Source organism: Bactrocera tryoni, chromosome 4 (genome assembly GCF_016617805.1).
Source record: "Bactrocera tryoni isolate S06 chromosome 4, CSIRO_BtryS06_freeze2, whole genome shotgun sequence".
Lineage (NCBI taxonomy): Eukaryota > Metazoa > Arthropoda > Insecta > Diptera > Tephritidae > Bactrocera > Bactrocera tryoni.
Genome location: NC_052502.1, coordinates 56,738,235 through 56,757,818, shown reverse-complemented (window position 1 = coordinate 56,757,818; position 19,584 = coordinate 56,738,235). Strand labels below are relative to the sequence as shown.

The 19,584-nt window shown below is 37.4% G+C and overlaps 1 protein-coding gene across 1 annotated transcript in view; it reads left to right on the top strand.

Moving 5' to 3' along the window:
- Nucleotides 1–19,354, top strand: part of LOC120775304 (lachesin) — a 90,618-nt gene extending 71,264 nt beyond the window's left edge. The window contains exons 7-9 of the mRNA XM_040105438.1: nucleotides 10,842–10,961; nucleotides 17,548–17,718; nucleotides 18,087–19,354. Coding sequence (XP_039961372.1) covers nucleotides 10,842–10,961; nucleotides 17,548–17,718; nucleotides 18,087–18,823 — 1,028 coding nt within the window. The 3' untranslated portion in view covers nucleotides 18,824–19,354. The remainder of the gene's footprint in view (nucleotides 1–10,841; nucleotides 10,962–17,547; nucleotides 17,719–18,086) is intronic.
- Nucleotides 19,355–19,584: the final 230 nt, after the last annotated feature.

Below are 19,584 nucleotides of genomic sequence, written 5' to 3'. Positions count from 1 at the left end.
CTGCGACGTTAGTTCTGCTTTCTACAGACTGGAAAAGAAAGCGAAGCAAATATGTTTGGTAATGAACGAGGACAAGACGAAATATCTCCTGCCCAAACAAACTGTCGTCTCGCGACTTGGCGCTCTCGTCACAGATGATATTGATAACTTCAAAGTCGAAGATAATTTCATCAATCTTGAAACCATCATTAACACCAACAATATTGTCAGCCTCGGAATTCAACGCAGAATAGCTCCAACAGGTGCTACTTCGGCCTGAGTAGGCAATTGAGAAGTAAAGTCTTCTCTCGACGAACAAAGACCAAACTCTATAAGTTACTCATTATTCCCGTCCTGCTACGTTACGAGTTTTTGAGACAAAGTTTCTGCAGAAGGTTTATGGTTCGTTTCGCATTAGCAACCGCGAATGCCGCATTCGATGGAACGGTGAGCTGTAAGAGATATACGACGGCATTCACATAGTTCAGCAAATTAAGAGACAGCGGCTACGTTGCCTAGGTCATGTCATCCGAATGGATGAAAGTACTCCAGCTCTGGGAGCTCTCGACGCAGTACCCGTTGGGGTAGCAGAGGAGGATGAAGTCCTCCCCTCCGTAGAAAAGGTTAGGTGGAAAAGGACCTGGCTTCACCTGGAATTTCCCATTGGCGCCAAACAGCGAAAAGGAAGAACGCCTCGCGCTGTCGCAAACTCACTCAACTACGTCAATAAAAAAGAAGATGTCACAATTCATTCGCCAAACTCATCACTACTGGTGACGAGACGTAAGTTTATTATTATGACGTCCAAACTATACAACAATCTAGTGAATGGAAAAAATTAGCCGAAACCGAAAAACAAAAAATCGCTAAAGGGACTGAAGTCACTAAGGGCCATCCCAGCCCAGGCTTATAAAGGTGTATGGTAAATTGATTTAAGCCTTGACATGTTTGTATTAGTTCAGGAGCCTATTTTGAAGGCGATTATACAGATTTGTATTAAAATACGTGAAAGTGCAGTTTCATTTTGTCAGTCCGTGCCAAAGTTATATCAGATGGTACGTTATTATTGTATTTTTTTCAAATTTTTGGAAAAAGTTTAGAACTACTTTGCATGTCTTTTGCAGTGTTGGTCACATTTGATCAAATGATTCAAACTTTAAACTGACTCTCTCAGATTCCTTGAAATATGCGCTTCATCCCAACCAATCTCTTGTTAATGATCGAGTATGGCTTGGATTCAGAAAAAATAGTATATATTCAATATTCAGACATGAGTTCGTGCTGCATAATCTTGCAGTGGAACAACAGGCGAAGCATTCTATCCAAGCTTAAAATTTAAATTAAACATAATTTTTAATAAATCTATTTTATTTGTTAAATTGCGTTTGCCGCATATGGCTCACCCTGCATTTAGTGTCAAGCCAACCGCAAATATTTATGCTTTCACGCCTACTAAACTTTTGCAGTATTTTCTTTTGAATGCGTGTGTTAATTTGATTTAAAATTTTTACACTTTTGAATTAAGAGCATTTCCTTTTCATCAAGGTTGCAAAGCAGAAAGTTATACACGACATGCAACACTGTTGGCTGCTTTGTTTCTACTAACAATGAAGGCATGGAATTTCTTGTGAATGTATGTCAACATATTTGTAATATTCTGAAAACTACCGAAGCAAATCCAATTTTAAATTTAAAATAGCTTTTGAGAATTGCTGCCTTTGGAATTTCAATTAAATCGACTTCAATAGATTATCACCTAATAGCATATATGCACGTGTGTATGTATATATGTTGCAAGTTGCATGTATTATCTGTACACCTTTGGAGACACGTTTCGCCTGCTGCAATATCGTCAACTGCCACTTTTCAGCCGCAAGTGGCACGCATTCTTGTGCGAAAATCAATTAAAATCTCAAAATCTGCAAATCAATGTGAAAATGCACACACACATTAACACACACACAAACAGCAGCATACATACATACAGCAGCATACGTACGCGTACAAAACTTGTCCAAAAATTGAGACATCTACACAAAAGCTCAGCACTAATAGCTGAAGTGCCCATGCATGCTTGTATATGCACAAGTTTCACATTAATTGTGTATACTCATGTTGCATGCAGCATATGCACATGCATGTATATCTGTGTTGGTTTGCAATCAACTGTCATTTTGACTTTGCCCTGGCGAGTGTGGCTGACCACAATTTCGAAAGTTTTTATCTCTCCTCCTAATCTCCTTGCATGGCCTTAGTATTGTTGCAATTTTTTTCTTGTTGCTAGCACAAAAAATTATATTGCAATGCCTTTGTACTCTCGCAACATGTTGCATGGGGTATAAATGTTGTTATTTAGATCAAATTTATCTTTATGTAGATCAAAACATTTCAAGACGAGTCGAATGGGTTCACTAATGTGGAAAATTTCGCCAAAATTTAGAAGCTGAAGGTTAATAACATGTTTCCTGACAAACTCTCGAAACCGTTTATAAAATTTGGTAAAGGGATTCACGCAACAGCACCGACCACGGATTAGTTTATAAGATCTACGTGGTTCATATAATGAATTTTGATAGCATAGAAAATATTTTCAGAGTACTTCTTTTTCCTCAAAAGCACAATTCTGCTCTCTATTTGAGGGAAGATGTTGTACGGTCTGAAGAACCAAACTTTAATGATTACAATCACTAATATTTTCACCTTTTTGATACAAGCCAGAAAAGAAGAAGAACAGCCGTTAGGTTATTGAATAGGTATATAAAAATATGTATAAGTGGATGCCGGAAGTAAATACTCTTTGCTCAAAGCACTGTATACTCAAAAATCATCCGAACGGGCTCGCTAGAGATGTCGAGCTCATTTACCATGTCTCTACCACTTGCCTGACGGTTTTCAAGCAACTTATCATTCACTTTTTTAATATTTTCATCACTTGAAGTGATCAAAGGTCGTCCTGAGCGAAGCAACTACTTGTTTCTCTGGACCGTCTTTGAAGGCTTTGTACCATGCGTAGGCTTGTGTTTTTGATAAAACTGAATCACTATAAGCCTTTTCCAACATTCGCAACGATTCGGCACTCGAATTTCGGTAAGAAATACAAAATTTGTGACAAATTCTTTCTAATATTTTTATCCATTGTAAAAACCGCAACGCACTAAGGAATTGTACCGACTTAAGCAGCTGCTGTAAACAAACTAGTTGACAGATCAATCTTATAATTGTGGTAAAAATTTAATTACAATTTTCGGGTGATTTTTTGTCATAATGTATTTATTCATGTTCCAACATGGAAACAAAATTTATAATTAAATAAATATTTGACTAACCTGAGTTTGTGGTATATACCAAGGAGTGTTACTTGCTAAAGATATTCTGGAAAACTGTTATACTGCCTAGAGCATCAGTCATATTTAGTTTTAAACCTGAAAGAAAAAACACCTAGATGAAATTTGACGAGTTTTAATAAATTATATGATACGAGTATATGGCATAAGAATATTACAATGGTCGCTTTTGAAAGCAAGTGAAAAGAATACTTAACTTGATCAAAATTTAAGAGTATTTAACAATACTTGCAGCAATCTAACTATCGAAACCTACAATGTTTGTATACAAAATTTTGAAAACAAAAAACAATGGTCGAGGATTAAAAATGTTGAGGCTTCCAGCCAAATTTAAAATATTTCTAAATAATTATAATTCTGCTTCCGCCGTTTTTTATGCTTGGCTTATACATATTTTGAGCAAAGTTGGCGACGTTTTGTATATCCTTAACATTTTTCAAGACTCCATTTATAATAAAAGGATATTAAGTTTGTCGCGAAGTGATATATATAGAATAGATATATAATATCTATTCATATAGAGATGTACAACGTAAAGAGCTGAGACGATATATATGTCTATGATTCGTTCCAAGGAATCGGATTTTTTTGCACAAACGATGTCGTTGTAGAGGTTACAAAAGAGATGCTTGCCAACATAGCTGAGGACCCTACGTTCCTAAAATGCATCATTATAGATAACGAGACATGTGTTTACGAATATGACATCGGAACTGTACAAATAGTTTTCCTCAAATGAACAGACGTCGATGAAACCAAAAGCCTCTGAAGGCCGTCACAGCCGAGTCTTATAAAACTGTATAGTAAATTGAGTTAGACCTTGACATGTTTGTATTGGTGCAGGAGCCCATTTTGAAGGCGCTTAAACATATTTGAGTCGATTTAGCCATATAAATCTGTCTACATGTACAAAGTTTTCCAATAAGAGTGATATGATTTCATTAAAAAAAAAGCAAACTAATTGTTGGAGAAATTCAAATGTTTTTTATTTAGTATAAAGCACAATCGATATAATCAATATCGAATTAAGTTCTGAAAAAAAATGAATCAAATGGCCTCCACGACATCTTTTGCAGGAACGCATTTAATGAATCCAATTTTCGAGTACTTTTTCCACTAAATCAAGTAGATTGTCATGAATAGCATTATTATTAGTATTGACTTCTTAAGCTTGGAGAGAGTCTGGTTTATTGCTAAAGACCAATGACTTCAAATATCCTCATAAAAAGTGGTCTAATGGTGTCTTCAAATAACCCCAAGACCAAGAATGAACACAAGCACAACTTCTTGAAGGACGTTCAATGTCACAATTTTTTTAAATAATGGAATCTCCAAACATTTCTCGCAATAATTCGGTTGTTGGACGTGCTGTGTGGCACGTAGCTCCATTTTGTTGAAACCAGCTGCTGTCAAGATCAATTTCTTTACATTGCGGTCATGAAAAGTTGGTTACCTTCGATCTATCCATTGACAGTAACGACATCGTCAGCCGCGTTTCGAAGAAGAACGGATCGATGACTCCTTCTTCTTCTTGACACCGTTTAGGCGGTTATAGCCGAGTTTACAACAGCGTGCCAGTCATTCCTCCTTTTCGTTGCATAGATGATTTCATCAAACCAAATCATTTCATCATCCAAATCCTTTCTCAAAATCCGCAGGGTTGTGGTTTGAGAATGGTTTGTGCGGTGTTCAGCCTCACTTGCCTGAACGGAATCAATATTTTCTTTACTTCTAGCAGTTATTTGTCTTAATGGCACTAGAGAATTGGGTAAAGAATATGTCCTCTCGAGATTTTCAACAATTCGACGAATAACGAGCACAGGTGGACGATTAATACGACTATAAATGGCAAAAAAAAAAGTTGCAGATTTTGCAAACGCCCTGTTCTCCCCCAGAAGCTGCTCATTTGTTGGAACCGCCGATATCGGATCACTATAGCATGTACGTATCTTCCATATAAACTGACCCCTCGAAATCCAGTTTTTGTATGGAAAGCTTTTTTATTTGACAATAGATATTCACAAAATTTGTAACGGGTTAGTATATAAGGCAGTGATGGAATTTTTGCTCGTTGTGGATTTTGAAAAATTCTTACGGTGATTCAGTTTTATTAAAAACACAAGCTTACGAGGGACATAAAGCTTTCAAAGGCGGTCGAGAGATCGTTAAGACATGCCTCGTTCTGGACGACTTCTTCAACTGATGAAAATATTAAAAACGTGAAGGATATGGTGCTTGAAAATCGTCAGGCAAGAGTTAGAGAAAGGGCAAGAGAGCTCGACATTTGTCACGAGTCCGTACGAATGATTTTGGTGGATATTTTGGGTATGAAACGCGTTCTTTTCGATATTCGTGGTTTGCTGATTCATGGATTTGTTCCGGAAGAACAGACGGCCAATAAGGAGTATTATTTGCCCGTATTGAAAACTTTCGCTTGAATACATTCGCATTTACATAGTAAACCTTCGAATTTCGTATAACGGAACTTTCTTATAGGCCTCGATCTTTTTTGATCATTGTTCTAACAAGAAAGCAATTATGAAACAAATTGAAACAATTTTCATATTTTTCATAATGTTGATTATTTTATATAAAGATTTATTTAACGCAAGAAATATGATTTTTTTGATTCCAACAAAGAAAACTGAAGTATGTATGAAATTTCCAAGAACTCACATTTATGCAAAAACTCTGAGTTCTTTTACAAAGTCCATCAACATATATTGAACATATATATGAAGAGTATAAAAGCTACAGTTGCTCATGTATGAACATATTTGTTGTGATAAGCTTCGTATGCTGTCTGAATGGTCTTTGCAGATTCTTCTTCTGCGAATTTCATGCAACTTTCAACTCGCTTTGATTGCTGTTGCTTATTGAACGGCCCACCACACATCACTTTACTATCCAACGCCTTTGCTTAGAAACACACCCGTGCACATACATAAATTTATAGCTATGTGTGAGTGCACCTACACATATGTGCAATACTGTGGCCATTCTTCATTGGAATAATAACAAAATGTCACTCGCTTCGGTTGCTCTGTGGTTTCTGCTTCACTACAGCATTTCACAACAAAATATTTTCCAAATTGCATTGACTTCAATACCTTTTGAACTGAACTCGAACTCGAGCTCAAATTGATGAACTGATTTTTAATGTTTTTCTTGCTTTTGTTGTTATTTGTTACTATTTGTTCTTGATTTTAGCATTTGTATAAGTGTATCAGTTTGCTAGCATACCAGACCATTGCTGATTTGCCCTTTCAACACAGGTTTGTTGTTGTTGCAATTGCTAAAATGTCCAACAAAACCACACAATTCGGCAGTTCGGTAGATGCAGAGCGCCGCAATCGATTTAGATACAAAAAGTGCTGCCTTCACTCACTTCACCACCGCTCCGACTATTTGCATGTGAGTTAGTTAGCAACTTTAAATGTTGTCTCTGGTCACTTCGTGATTTGCCTAGAAGCACGTAAAGTTTTCCTAATCAATAGGTGTTGCATGTTGCACCATTGAATGTTGATTTACAGCGCAGCAGCATGAGGCAAGCATGCTTCGTTCTAGCACCTTTTGGGCGAGGAAAAGCAAAACGTATTGAAAATGCTGAAACTTTTGTATGATTGATTGGGCTACTTAAAGAGAATCGTATCTGCAACTTAGATCATGTTTGAAGTGTAGCAATCTTTTGATAATTTAAACAAATTGTTTAATTTTGAAAATACTCTGACCTCTAGCTCCACCTAACGAATTTACAAGAGTATTGTAGTAGTTTCTCCGAGTTCGAAGCAAGCATTAAAAGATATTGATCTATTCAAATCAATGCCGTTCTCATTCGAGTGATTCCCAGACCATGAATATTTGAGTACAAGATTGCAGCTTTTTGAAAATGAAACTCCCTTTAAACACGCTTTCATTCAACTAATGTATTTTTATCTACGCCAAAAATGTAATGGACCATAGGCGCAAGTAAAACTTCGGCTGATCCCACTTGCCTCTTTTTGAAATAGCTGACATATGAATGGATCTGTTTTATTATGCATTTGAATAATGAATTCCTTTAGAATAAAATCAAATCAACTCTGTTTATGGTTTCGTTCGCTAGTAATGGCTTCGGAACATCGTTTCTGTTTATGTTTCTTATTTATCTGAATGCTACAGAAATACATGTTTACATCTTAAATCTTATCACTGATTTCGTTAAATCATATATGACAGATTTCCGTAATCACATTTTAGGAACTTTTTTTTAACTGTATACTTATAAATCGTATTGAAATAGATATCTTGTTTTAAACCCCGTGCTTATTCCTTATATTCATATGGGTTCATGGTACTATGGCTTTTAAATTTGTTAATATGAAGATCAACAGACTTGAATCAGCGAGGCTGTGTTGCAGGACAAAGTAATACGCATAGTAACTGTGAAGCAGATGTTTTTTCCAGAGCAAACACAACCTAACAATTAGACTCCGAAAAATAGGGAACTTATAAGCTTCTAACTAATAATATTAATTTGACAAACATGTTATACAATGATATAGCTGAGTCTCTATGGAGTCAATCCCTAACTTGCTCAGCCAGCACACAAACTTGGGATGAATGGAACATGAACCACACATGTCGTCTAATAAAATCATAATGAATGACATAAAAACTGTAGGAGCGCTAACAGCCCACAGTCTAATTGGAAAATATGCCAGCAGACTGTGAACACCACACAATGACCAGAAGAAATACCAGCCTATAGAACATTTTCTATGCGAATGCAAAACGTTGTATAGGAAAATAATTGGAACTATCAGTCGAAAAATTATAAATTACAATAAGTAAGCACTAAAATAGGATATAGAACTGTAATTTGGCATGGAGGACTGCATATGTGGGCAAAAAATTTTGAAAAAGTAGGCGCGGCCTGTACTCACATTGAATCAATAACTAAATACCCCAGAGACGATTAACGTGGCCGCGCCCACTTTTAGGTGAAATCTCATATCTCGGGACCTGCCCTACTGATTGCAAACGAATTTGGTTCAAACCATTCTTCCGACATGCCTATATAACAAACTAGGCGAAATCGGACTACAACCACGTTCACTTCCCAAGTAACACAATTTTAAATTCCATTTGATTCGTTCAGCTTCCGGTACATACAATTAATATAAAGGGATAAAACTTTACACGAATAATGCTGTTAGAGTATGCCACTTTGTGATCAAAAATTGCCCTAATCCAACCAACTAGTTACCGAATATGTGGACCCCAGTATCTATAGTTGACTTTTGACCGAAACCCACGAGTGGAAGGCAACAAAGTGACGAGGAAAAACTACAACGAGCAGCACTAAAAGTGCACAGTCGCCCAAGAAAACCCTGGTCAAGCGCACATCAGAATCGAGGCCAGTTAGATTTTGATTATGGAGTACTGAAAACCAAAGGGCTGGTGAGGGCAGTATTCTATCACCACAGTAGGTAGGAGTGACATCTTAAAACCCTGGCAGGTCGTCATCTACGTTCAATGCACGTCGCCATAATTTTGCCGTACAGGTTCAGTTGAGACGAGCTCCTGATAAGTGCCCGAACCTGGCTCTGAACATAAGCTCCCATAAGAACTTGTGTTGTATGTTTGCATAAATAACTACGGGGTTCATAAAAGGCAACTGTTACAACGTGCGGAGAAGCGGAGACCCATTAGAACCCAACAACAACAAAACCCCCGCAGAAGGAACAACAGACAGAACATTAAAACGAAATGAAATGACCAAGACGAGGAATACAGGACCGTCTTCCGTAGATACACAAGCACCACCAACAATACAAAGAGAAGGAAAGAGCACCCCAGTTGTTACCACAGAAAGACCTCTAAAATTAACATCGAAACATAAATATATTCTTCAAATGAGACGGGCAGAAGAGGAATCCTTAGAAAAATGCAAGAGTATCGTGCAAATTATGAAGACGGCGATGGCAAACAAAAGAACGCCAGCATAGACGTTAAGGACAGAGCGATACAGCTAGTTGAACTCTTCGACGTAATCAAGTGTTACCGTAGAAACTGACTCGTCGCAGAAAACGAGAAAATACGGGGACATTTTAGCAAACACGTCACGACCCCAGAGGCGAGCGCGACAAGTCCGATGAAGCCTCGAGAAACAGTGAGACCACAAAACGAAAAGAACGGCCAGTGGCAAAGAGTTATGTCTAAAAGAACAAAGAAGGGAAGAACATAGATGCAAGTCAGAGAGTATATAGTAAGCCGAACGACAAGCAGTGACCATTAAAATAGCAGAAGGCAATAGCTTTGTCTTAGTTAGTTAGTTAATATCGATAAAAAGAACAAGGTTTGTCAGCTGTATTTTCTTTCGATTGTTCTGTCACAAAAGTAACACAAATTTAATGTAAAAGCACCGAAGCAGCCCAGCAAGTCACCGAAACTCCAAGACATTAAATGAAAAATAACACATAGATACCGTACAATTCTTAAGAATTTAGGTACACATAACTTTCGGTTAGAATTGTCAATCGAGCCTTAAAAAACTCATGGAAACCTTAGCAGAAATCTCTGGTAGTGCTGTTGGGTAATTAACCGGTTATTTAACTGATAGCTCATTCCAATGAGATTTCATAATCAAGTTTTGGACACAACTGGGATTATCTACTAGGTCTTTAGTACTTAAGGCAAAACAAATAGAATTTTTCCAAAGGACTATAAACAAGCTGGTTCTCAAGATCCCAATAAATACATATATGGTATTCCAAGAAATTCGAACACATTTTGATTTAGATTGATTCCAGCAAGGAAGGCAATCCAAGCTGGTTAATTTTGAGATAATTTTTTGGATAATTTTTTGATTTGTATTACTTTTGCTCTAACTTTCTTCAGAAGGTCGTTGTTATTTACATTAGAAAATTGAACAAAATTGACGGTTGAGGAAGTCTTACGTTAAAATATGAGCAAAACTCTAAATCAACAGATTATAGCAACAATACGAGTAAACGGAAATTTTCCACATTAAGTATTCATGGAATGGTATTTATCATAGCGTTGCCAAAATTTAGAAAAAATAGACTCACTAAATGCTCTATGCTCCATGACATAGTCAAATGTGACACACTTTTAAAACGATCGTTGGTAGCCATTACTCACAGAGAATTTTTTCTCTACACAAACCACAAATTTATCCTCAAAGGCGACATACTTTGTGAGCACATAAATATGTTAGTTGCTCACATGAATTCATTTGCCAAACTCAAGCGCCAAACTTTAAAAATTACCATAAAATTACAGCAGTCAAGTACCCCTTAATTGACCTAACCACATATGTTGCTCGTACCAACACTAACAACATCACCAACACCACTACCATCACCACCAGCACCGGTACCGGCAGCAACATGAAAATACACCAACTACATGCACATTGTAGGTAATTTGCTACTGCTGCTGCTGCCCCACCACCACCACATAGACTAACACTTTGTTGGCATTCTTTTTGATTTATGGTCTTTGTCTTTGCAGTTCATCCTGTCATTCAAGTACCGAATCAATTAGTTGGCGCACCGCTTGGCACTGATGTGCAGATCGAGTGTCACGTCGAGGCCTCACCAAAATCAATTAACTACTGGATTAAGGACACTGGTAAGTTTGTTAGAACACTCTACTGTAATAAATGTATGTGTGTGCGTGTGCGTTTGTATGGGAATGTAGTGTGGCTTACTGGATATGCTGTGTGTGGCATTTGGCTACTAGGCTGCTGGCACACACAGTGGGTAATGGTGAGTCATTATTTTTGCATTTTATAGACATTTCGTACACATGCTGCCCTTACATAATGACACTGCCACATGCATGCATACAAATGTGCCTATGTCGGTACGCACATTAGTACTGGCCCAATTAAACAGTTAATGGCTATAAAGTCAACTATTGAACCGAGCTAAGGTCAAATAACAAACGAGTGTTGAACTGACCAAGGGTCATATAGGCAGTTGGCTGAACGATTCCGAATATAGTGTTGGTATGAGTTTTGCGGCAACGGTTACCTCTGTAGGTATATAACTGTAAAATGTAGTAAAAGTTCATTTGAGTTCATAACTGAGTACCGATTTTAGTGTATATTCAATAATAATTATCATTAGCAAGTACCTTTCGTCTACGCAACACTCTAAACATTTATACAAATGGCACGAAAATGGAGGATGCCGTTGGTGCGTGGATATACTGTCTAGAGTTAGTCATAAGGCAGCCTTTTAAGTTGCCGGACTACTGCAGTATATTTCAAGCTGAGGTCTTTGCTATTGCGGAACATGCGGAGCTGACCTCTAATGCACCTGCAGGCAATTCCAGAGACGACGTCTACATAGACAGCCAAGCAACAATCAAGGCAGTAACCTCGTATCGCATATCGGCCAGAAGTGTCTTGGGAAGCAGGGCAGCAGTGGAAAGTGTTGTCAGATGTCAGAAACTTCACTTCTACTGGGTGCCAGGTCACAACAACAACAAGGGCAAAGAAATAGTGGACGCGATTACCAAGAATGGTGTACGGCTAACACTCGAAAATGATATAAACAATGGGTAGCTCATGCCTTGTTTATAGAAGCATGGTCAAGAAAATGAAAACCCGATGCAGCGAGCTACGTGGATCCAAAACTACAAAAGTCATGTGCGAAACTGTAGACCGGAAGGTCTCAAAACTCCTCGGCACTCGATAAAGGAGACTGTAGGAACATGATAGGAATAATAACTGATCACTGTCTGGTGGCGACACTCGCTCGCAGAATGTGGCTGACAGATCATATCTTGTGCACTTGTCTAGCATCACATTCTAAAGGATGACTGCTCTTTAGAGACCTATGTACATAGTAACTCAACTCCATCTGGTATCGCAAAGGGTCAAAACTAGTCTATGCGTGGCTCATGGACCTACCTGACTAACTAACCCTTAACCTAACCCAACCTTACTTAACCTTTCGCTTAATAAAATTTCATTCATTTTTATAGAAATAAAATTTTTCAGTATAACCCAGAGTCATCTATTGGAAGAATTTCAAGTAATATCGTAATATAGTAATTTGAATAATTTTTTAATTACAAGTCTTCAATTGTTTTACTAATCAATAATTTTACCTTCCAAGGTCCACTTCTATTATTTATTGGTTGGTTTTAGCTAAGTTTTTTCCCCACTATTTCATAAATAATATATAAGAAAATTATTGCTAGTTAGTTCGAAATTTGAGGGGTTAAAGACAAGCTTCTGTTATGCTAAAGGGCTTTCAGGTTTTAGCCCTTATATATCGATCTTAAGCTTAGTTCACTGAAGTACCACCGTCAAGATAGAAATACAGAGCAATTCCATCTCGTCATCTTTTAACAAATTTCGGAACTTGCATCCGCATCCGGGAGGGAAAACATTTATTTTATAGATACGTTGATTGGACACTGCTCGGTTATATACCTCTTACGCCTTGTTGAGGACGGGAGCTTACTAAATCTCTCTCTATTTATGATACTACGATCCAGAAGGGCCTTAAACCGCACTTCGCTAATTGTTGACCATCGCTTACCAAGCTCCCACAGAAGTTGATCAGACCACAAGATGACTGCGGAACACTAACTGGTCGCCAGTTTATTAGTAAAACTCTTTGAATCACGATGTAAATTGACTATTACAAGGAGAGTTCCAAAGTAAAAAGGACTTTAAAAAAGCAGTAAAAATGGTTTTTTCGACAAAATCAATTTATTTTTTTCCAAATAGTCTCCTTCTGCTTCAATACAGTTTTTTGCACGGTCCAAAAGCATGTCAAACGAGTGTTTTAGCTCGATGGCCGGTATGGCCGCCAGTATGCTAGTGCAAGCCTTTTGAATGGCCTCTACGTCTGCATTATGGTTTCCTTTCAGAGCAAATGCATTTTTCCGAAAAGGAAGTAGTCGCACGATACCATATCAGGTGAATACGGGGAGTGATTAATGGTTAAAATGGTATTTTTGGTCAAATAATCGGTCACAAGCGTCGATCGATGAGGCGAATTCTGAGCAATTTTTGGTCGTCAGTCAATTTGTGCGGAAAAAACTGTGCACACACCTTTCGTAAGTCCAAATGTGCGGTCAACATGCAATAAATCGATGGTTTGGAGATGTTCAATTCCATTTACATGAATTTCAATAATGATTTCGGCTGATTTTTGGTGAAATCACGCACAGTTTCGATGGAATTTCCGGTGATCACGGATTTTGATTGGCCCACATGTTGAGCGTCATTTATGTCCTCACGAATACTTTGAAAACGTTGAAACCACCCGTGCACTCTGCTACAGGATAGGCTTCATCGGCATAAACTTGTTACATCAATTGAAACGTTTCGGTAAAAGTTTTACTCATTTTAAAACCAAATTTGATGTTGGCTCTTTGTTCGAAGCTCATTTTCGCACCGATAACACAAACATACTGACATTTAAAACGCAATAACTTCATTTCCAATCGATGAAATGTCATAAAATTCTTACTGGACAATCGATAAAGATAGCAGATTCTGTCGCCACCAGGAGGCGCTAGATTCAAAAAGTCCTGTTTACTTTGGAAAGCACCTTGTATAACAACTCATACTAATATATTTTTAGTCTCATTGACTTTACGCCATCTCTCTGCACCACTATCGAATATTATCTCCAAAATTCTATTCACGATTTCTAAACTAAAGTGAGATGAATGAAATCATTTTGCTTTGGAAGACATGATGTATAACTTTTAACTCAACATATACAAATTAATGTTTGTATATAACCAACTACAATATTTATATACAAATTAATGCTTTTCTAATGAAAACTAAATAGAATGAAGGCAGCAGCAAGAAAACAAGCAAATGTTACAACATTGACAAAGTGTTTCATATAAATACTTCTCCACACGATGGGACGTCTTCCAAGTAGAGTACTTACTGTTGTTATTGTTTAAACGAGTAAGACATGTTATTACAAGTAAATAATGTTTATTTATTTTATTTAACAATGTGTTGCTAAATTTAGTACGCACGTACGTATATCACATATAATATTGTCTACTTAGAATCCAATATTTTCATTGGTGGAATTGGGAAAGTGGATGTGAGGTTCTATTGTTGGAAATTTAATTAAATTTTGAATAGGAATTAAAATATAAGCACTTAAAAAATGTTATTTGATAGTTTTAAGACGATATTAATTACGAATAATTTTGTCGCTTATAACATGGCTGGAGTTTATTTTGTGCTCTATCTGGAAAAGTCTATAAGTTATCTGATGAAATAGAAGAAGCACCAACCGAATGGCTTGTGAGTTCCTTACATATCTGAAATTGCTGATTCACGTTAATGACGAGTTATTTGCCGTTAGAAAAAATATTCTAAAATGCATATTCAGGAATATATTGCAATTTAAGGGGATATACCAGTGTGACGCATAAAAAATTAGGCGATATTCGTGAACTCTTTTAAGAGAAAGTACGCAATTGAATATTTCGAACTTCTTTGAACGTAATAAAGTATATTTTCAGCTATATATTAAGATTTTTTTTTTTACCAGAATGTTGAAAAATAACGGAGTTATGGGCTGTCTTCGGAGGTACCAAAAAAAATAGTGCCCCAACTGCTGGCATGATTCCGGCCGAATGAGTAGCTGAAACAAAAAAATTTGAAAAGTTTATTAAACTTAAAGAAATTGCCTATACAATGACATATCTTTGAAAAATATCAAAAATTAACAAAATGGCGTAATTTTGGAAAAAATTTGTTTTTTAGGTAAAAAATTGACGTTTTTTTAACGCCAAATTGACAATTTTCAACCAATCAAAAAGATCGCGGGTCATTGTATAGTAAATTTATTCAATTTTTCGTTGAGTTATGACGCCTGCAATTTTGAAAAATGTTGTTTGCACCTGCGAGCGGTCGTTTTTAGAACGCTGCCATCCAAAAACTATTCAAGATACGATCTTCCCGATTTCACAGGATATTAATGGAAATATAAGCAATCGAAAAAGCAAATAAAAAAATTTTTTTTTGAAAGTGTCGCACTGGTATAGCCCCTTAAGAAGGCCTTCAGGAACATACGTATAATTGACTATAATACTAATGAATCACCGAGTCAACCCATAGCAAAAGCTTGTTAATTAAGCTTGTGAAATTAAGTTTAATCAGCTTAAAATTTGGAGTGGTTTTGACAGATCAATCAAATTGAAATAACAACTGTAATAATAACAATTATTGGCAGATTTATATTTATGATATACTAGCTGTATCCTGCGCATGTTGCAACACCATCAACTAAAATAAATTTGTAGAAAAGACATTACACAAATGTTCAATTCTTTTGAGAAATTTTATTAAATTTTTCTTGTGTCGAAAATTGGTCGTATGAACTCAGAAACCTTCTTTGCCTCATGCATAACAACTTTTATATAGATCATTCCATGATCAATTGAATAGTTTATGATTCTATAAAAGACATACAGACAAATATTCAAACAGAAATGATATAAACTGGAAATATTTTTGAAAACATATCACTTTTAGACATAAGAAAACATGATAGCATTCATTTGAAATTGTTATTTAAATTTAATTTATTCAATATAATGTATTTTTCAAGTTGGTAGGACTGTCCTTAATTACTATGCCAAATATGAGCACGATCTGTCCACCAGTTTGTTTACAGCAGCTGCTTCAGTCAGTACACCTCGGTATTGCGTGGCAATTTTTACAATGGGTTAGAATATTGAACAAAGAATTTGTCTCAAAATTTGTATTTCTAACCAAATTTCGTGTGCGAGATCGTTGTGAATGTTGGGAAAGGCTTACAGTGACAATCGTTAGAGAGATGGCAAGAGAGCTCGACATCTCTCACAAGTCCGTTCGAATGATTTTGGTGGATATTTTGGGTATCGAACACGTTCTTGTGTATTTTATAATAATTTTTTTAATGAATTTATTGACTGTTTGCCAATAGGGTTTGAGTGCATTAGAAATAGCATCCGTATTATGACCGTTTCTCATGACTTTCTATTCAAATTGATCATTTGACTCCTTTCCGGATTCGTTCCTCGAACTTACGCTCATAGCTTTCTCGAATCATATAGGACCCATAAATTAAGGTTAAGTTATGGCGGAGGTAACACACTTAAACTGTTATATACAGTCCTTTGTTGTCAGTTGGACATTAACTATCAACAAAGTGAATAAGATATGCGGTGTTTTAGCTTTCTTCTGGCAACAGGGGGATAATCGAGAAGGAAGTGTTGAGATGTTTCAACTTCATTTTCTTCCAAACACCTGATGGAGAAGACATTCGATAATATGTTCAATCTTACTGCTCCTCTCCGTTCTCATTCCGTAGTTCTTGAGCCTAGCAATCTCATCAGCCTTAATGTTTTCTACAATATCGCTGTGGCCAGACACCCAAACCGGTCTTGAGCGCACAGTCAGCGATCACAAGGCAAATATTGCTACTCTACTATCGGATAGGTACCGCTCTAAAGGTGGCTGCGCTGACCAGTAGATTTTATGAAAGCTATCTGCGCTTGAAAGGCGTTTCCACGAGTGTAATCATTTATATCGCCTTCATAGAGCCAAAAAACGTCGGACATCCTTTAAAATATATATATAAATGATCAGCGTAATAAATCATTGTGTGTACAGCTGTGAGAGTATTCGAAGCAGTACCCGCCGGGAAAAGCAGAAGAAGAGAAAGACCTCCACATCTTTGGAAAGACCAGTTGGAGAGGGACCTAGCTACACTTGGAATATCCAATCAGCGCCAAACAATGAAAAGGAAGAACAACTGGAGCGCTGTTGTAAACGCCAATAAAGAAGAAGAACGAATGAATCTCTCATAATAATTTGACAGTATTCTCAGCCTAATTCAGCCGAAAGACTGTTTATATTTTTACAATAGTAAAATGTAATACTTTAGTCCAGCAAAACGAAGTATTACACACACCTTTACAAAACTCCACTTTTTTCATAGCCAGATCAGACGAGCAAATCTTCTTGACTTACCACTGTTGCTAATACTCCTTAAGCACTCGTTAATCCCCAACTACGATTTGCTCGAGACTTTTTTACAAATACTTGGTAACCAAATTACATGCAAAGTACTGTTATTTTGATAAGCAGGCTTAAATTGTAAATGAGTTTTTATATGTAAAACAAATGAAACCAAGAACAAGGTTATTAATTTGCCTTTCTCATCAACAGGTGAAATGATTGTGTCCTCGCTAAAGTATCATGTACAGGAATCCTCTAAATCCCTTTACGAAACGAAGATGACAATGATTGTGCGTAAATTCCAAAAAGATGACGTCGGCTCTTACCGCTGCATAGCGAAGAACTCGCTTGGTGAGGTGGACAGCAGCATAAGACTTTATGGTGAGTTTAAAATACACATTACTCGTTGTTTTTACGCGCTGCCTGTGAGCATTAACAGTTAGTTTCTCAACATGTAGCGCAGCTTTATTGGCTTTTTATTATTATTATTTCATTTCTTTGCACTTTTTGCCTGTGTCTTCAGCTTTATTTCAATTAGGTTGAGCAATTTGCTGCCAACACTGATGGCCATAAAAAGGAGCGCGATAGCTGGACCGAGACTGAGATCTCGGTTTAACATGTGCGCAGCTTTATTTACTTTCCTTAACGCGTTGTTTTTTTTTTTTTTGTTTTTTTGTTTTGCATTGCTCTATCATTTCGTAGCATTTATTTACACTTTTATTTTATATACATATTTTGTCTCACCGCAGAAATACCCGGTCCGAATCGTAAAAACCCAGCTGGCAAGCACGGCATTGGCGGCAACAACGACGCGGACACCAATGACGTACTGAAAATGAAACAAGTCAAAGTCACATATCAGCCAGACGACGAGGACCTGTACGGCTCAGCCGAGGATTTCGATGACAGCGAATTGCCCTTGCCCCCATTAACGCCGAACATCTATTACGCCAACGGACAGAAACAGCCGACACATAGACCGGCCATGTCCGGCGCTGGCATGGGCGGTGGCAGTGGTGCCCCAATTGGTGGTGGCAATGGTGGTGGTGGTGCCTCTGATGGTCGCCATCATCACCACAACTCAGCTGGCGGCGCTGGTGGCATAGGTGGTAGTGTCGGCGGCATAGGCAATCTGGACTTCGGTAACTTGGGCGCCAGCAGTGGCGGCCTCAGCATTGCTAGCGGTTTCGCGGTAACTCTTTTTGGTGGCATAACGCGCGAGCCTACATTTCAACGCGGCGCTACTGACACATTTGGCGGCAGCGGCGCAACGCATGTACACAACACTACGGACAATAAGGAGCTGACAGCGCCCACCACAGCTACACAACATGGGTGCTTGGCGTCACTTTGGTCATGGGTGTGGTGGTGGTGGCAAGAGCAGCTGGACACCAGCTATTACTTTTGGCGTGGCCAGTGGCAGCAAGCGTTGCTTGCCTTGCTCGTTCCCAGTTTAATCACTTCGTTCTGCTGGCATTTATTATAATACGCGGTTGTCGTTAAATGCCAATGCGTGGCTCCAGCGCGGCGTGCCGGTGCACCAGCAAAATCGCGCGACAGCGCTAACCATGCAGAGGAGATGGGCAACGCGGCGCGCGTTGTGTGCGACGCAGAAGTGCGACAATGCTCGGCGGATGCTGTCAATGTGTCGAAAATGTCGAAGTCGGATGTGGCGTCTCCTGTTGCGGTTACCAGTTGAATTTTACATTGCGTTGTGTTGCGTTCAAACTGAATTTAGGGACAGGTTAGTATGAAAATATAAAATATAAAAATCTAAAAAAAACTTAAATTGAATGAAATCAAATAATGAGAGACATACATACATATATTCACAAAAAATCCTAAAACGCATTACTATAAAATACTAGTCTAATTGAAAATTGAAATTTACGAAACAAAAAAAGGAGGAACAGAGTCAGTTAATAACCGATTTTTCATTCGCTATATCAAATACTATTGTGAAATTGAGAAAGCCACAAAAATGTTAAGCTGTTAAATAAGTTATCTAGAAATTGAAGTTGGCAAAAGCTAAATGTTATAAAGGCGAAAAATAAGAAAAGGTTATATAATAAAATAGGATTTTGTACATACCAGTTTATATATATACTAGTTTATATACATACATACTAGTTTATATTACATATGTGTAACCATTGACTATAGTTGGAGTTATATAACTCTCACTATAATTATTTAAGCTAGTGAGTAAGGAAAACAATCATGTAATGATTAAGCTAATCGGAGAAA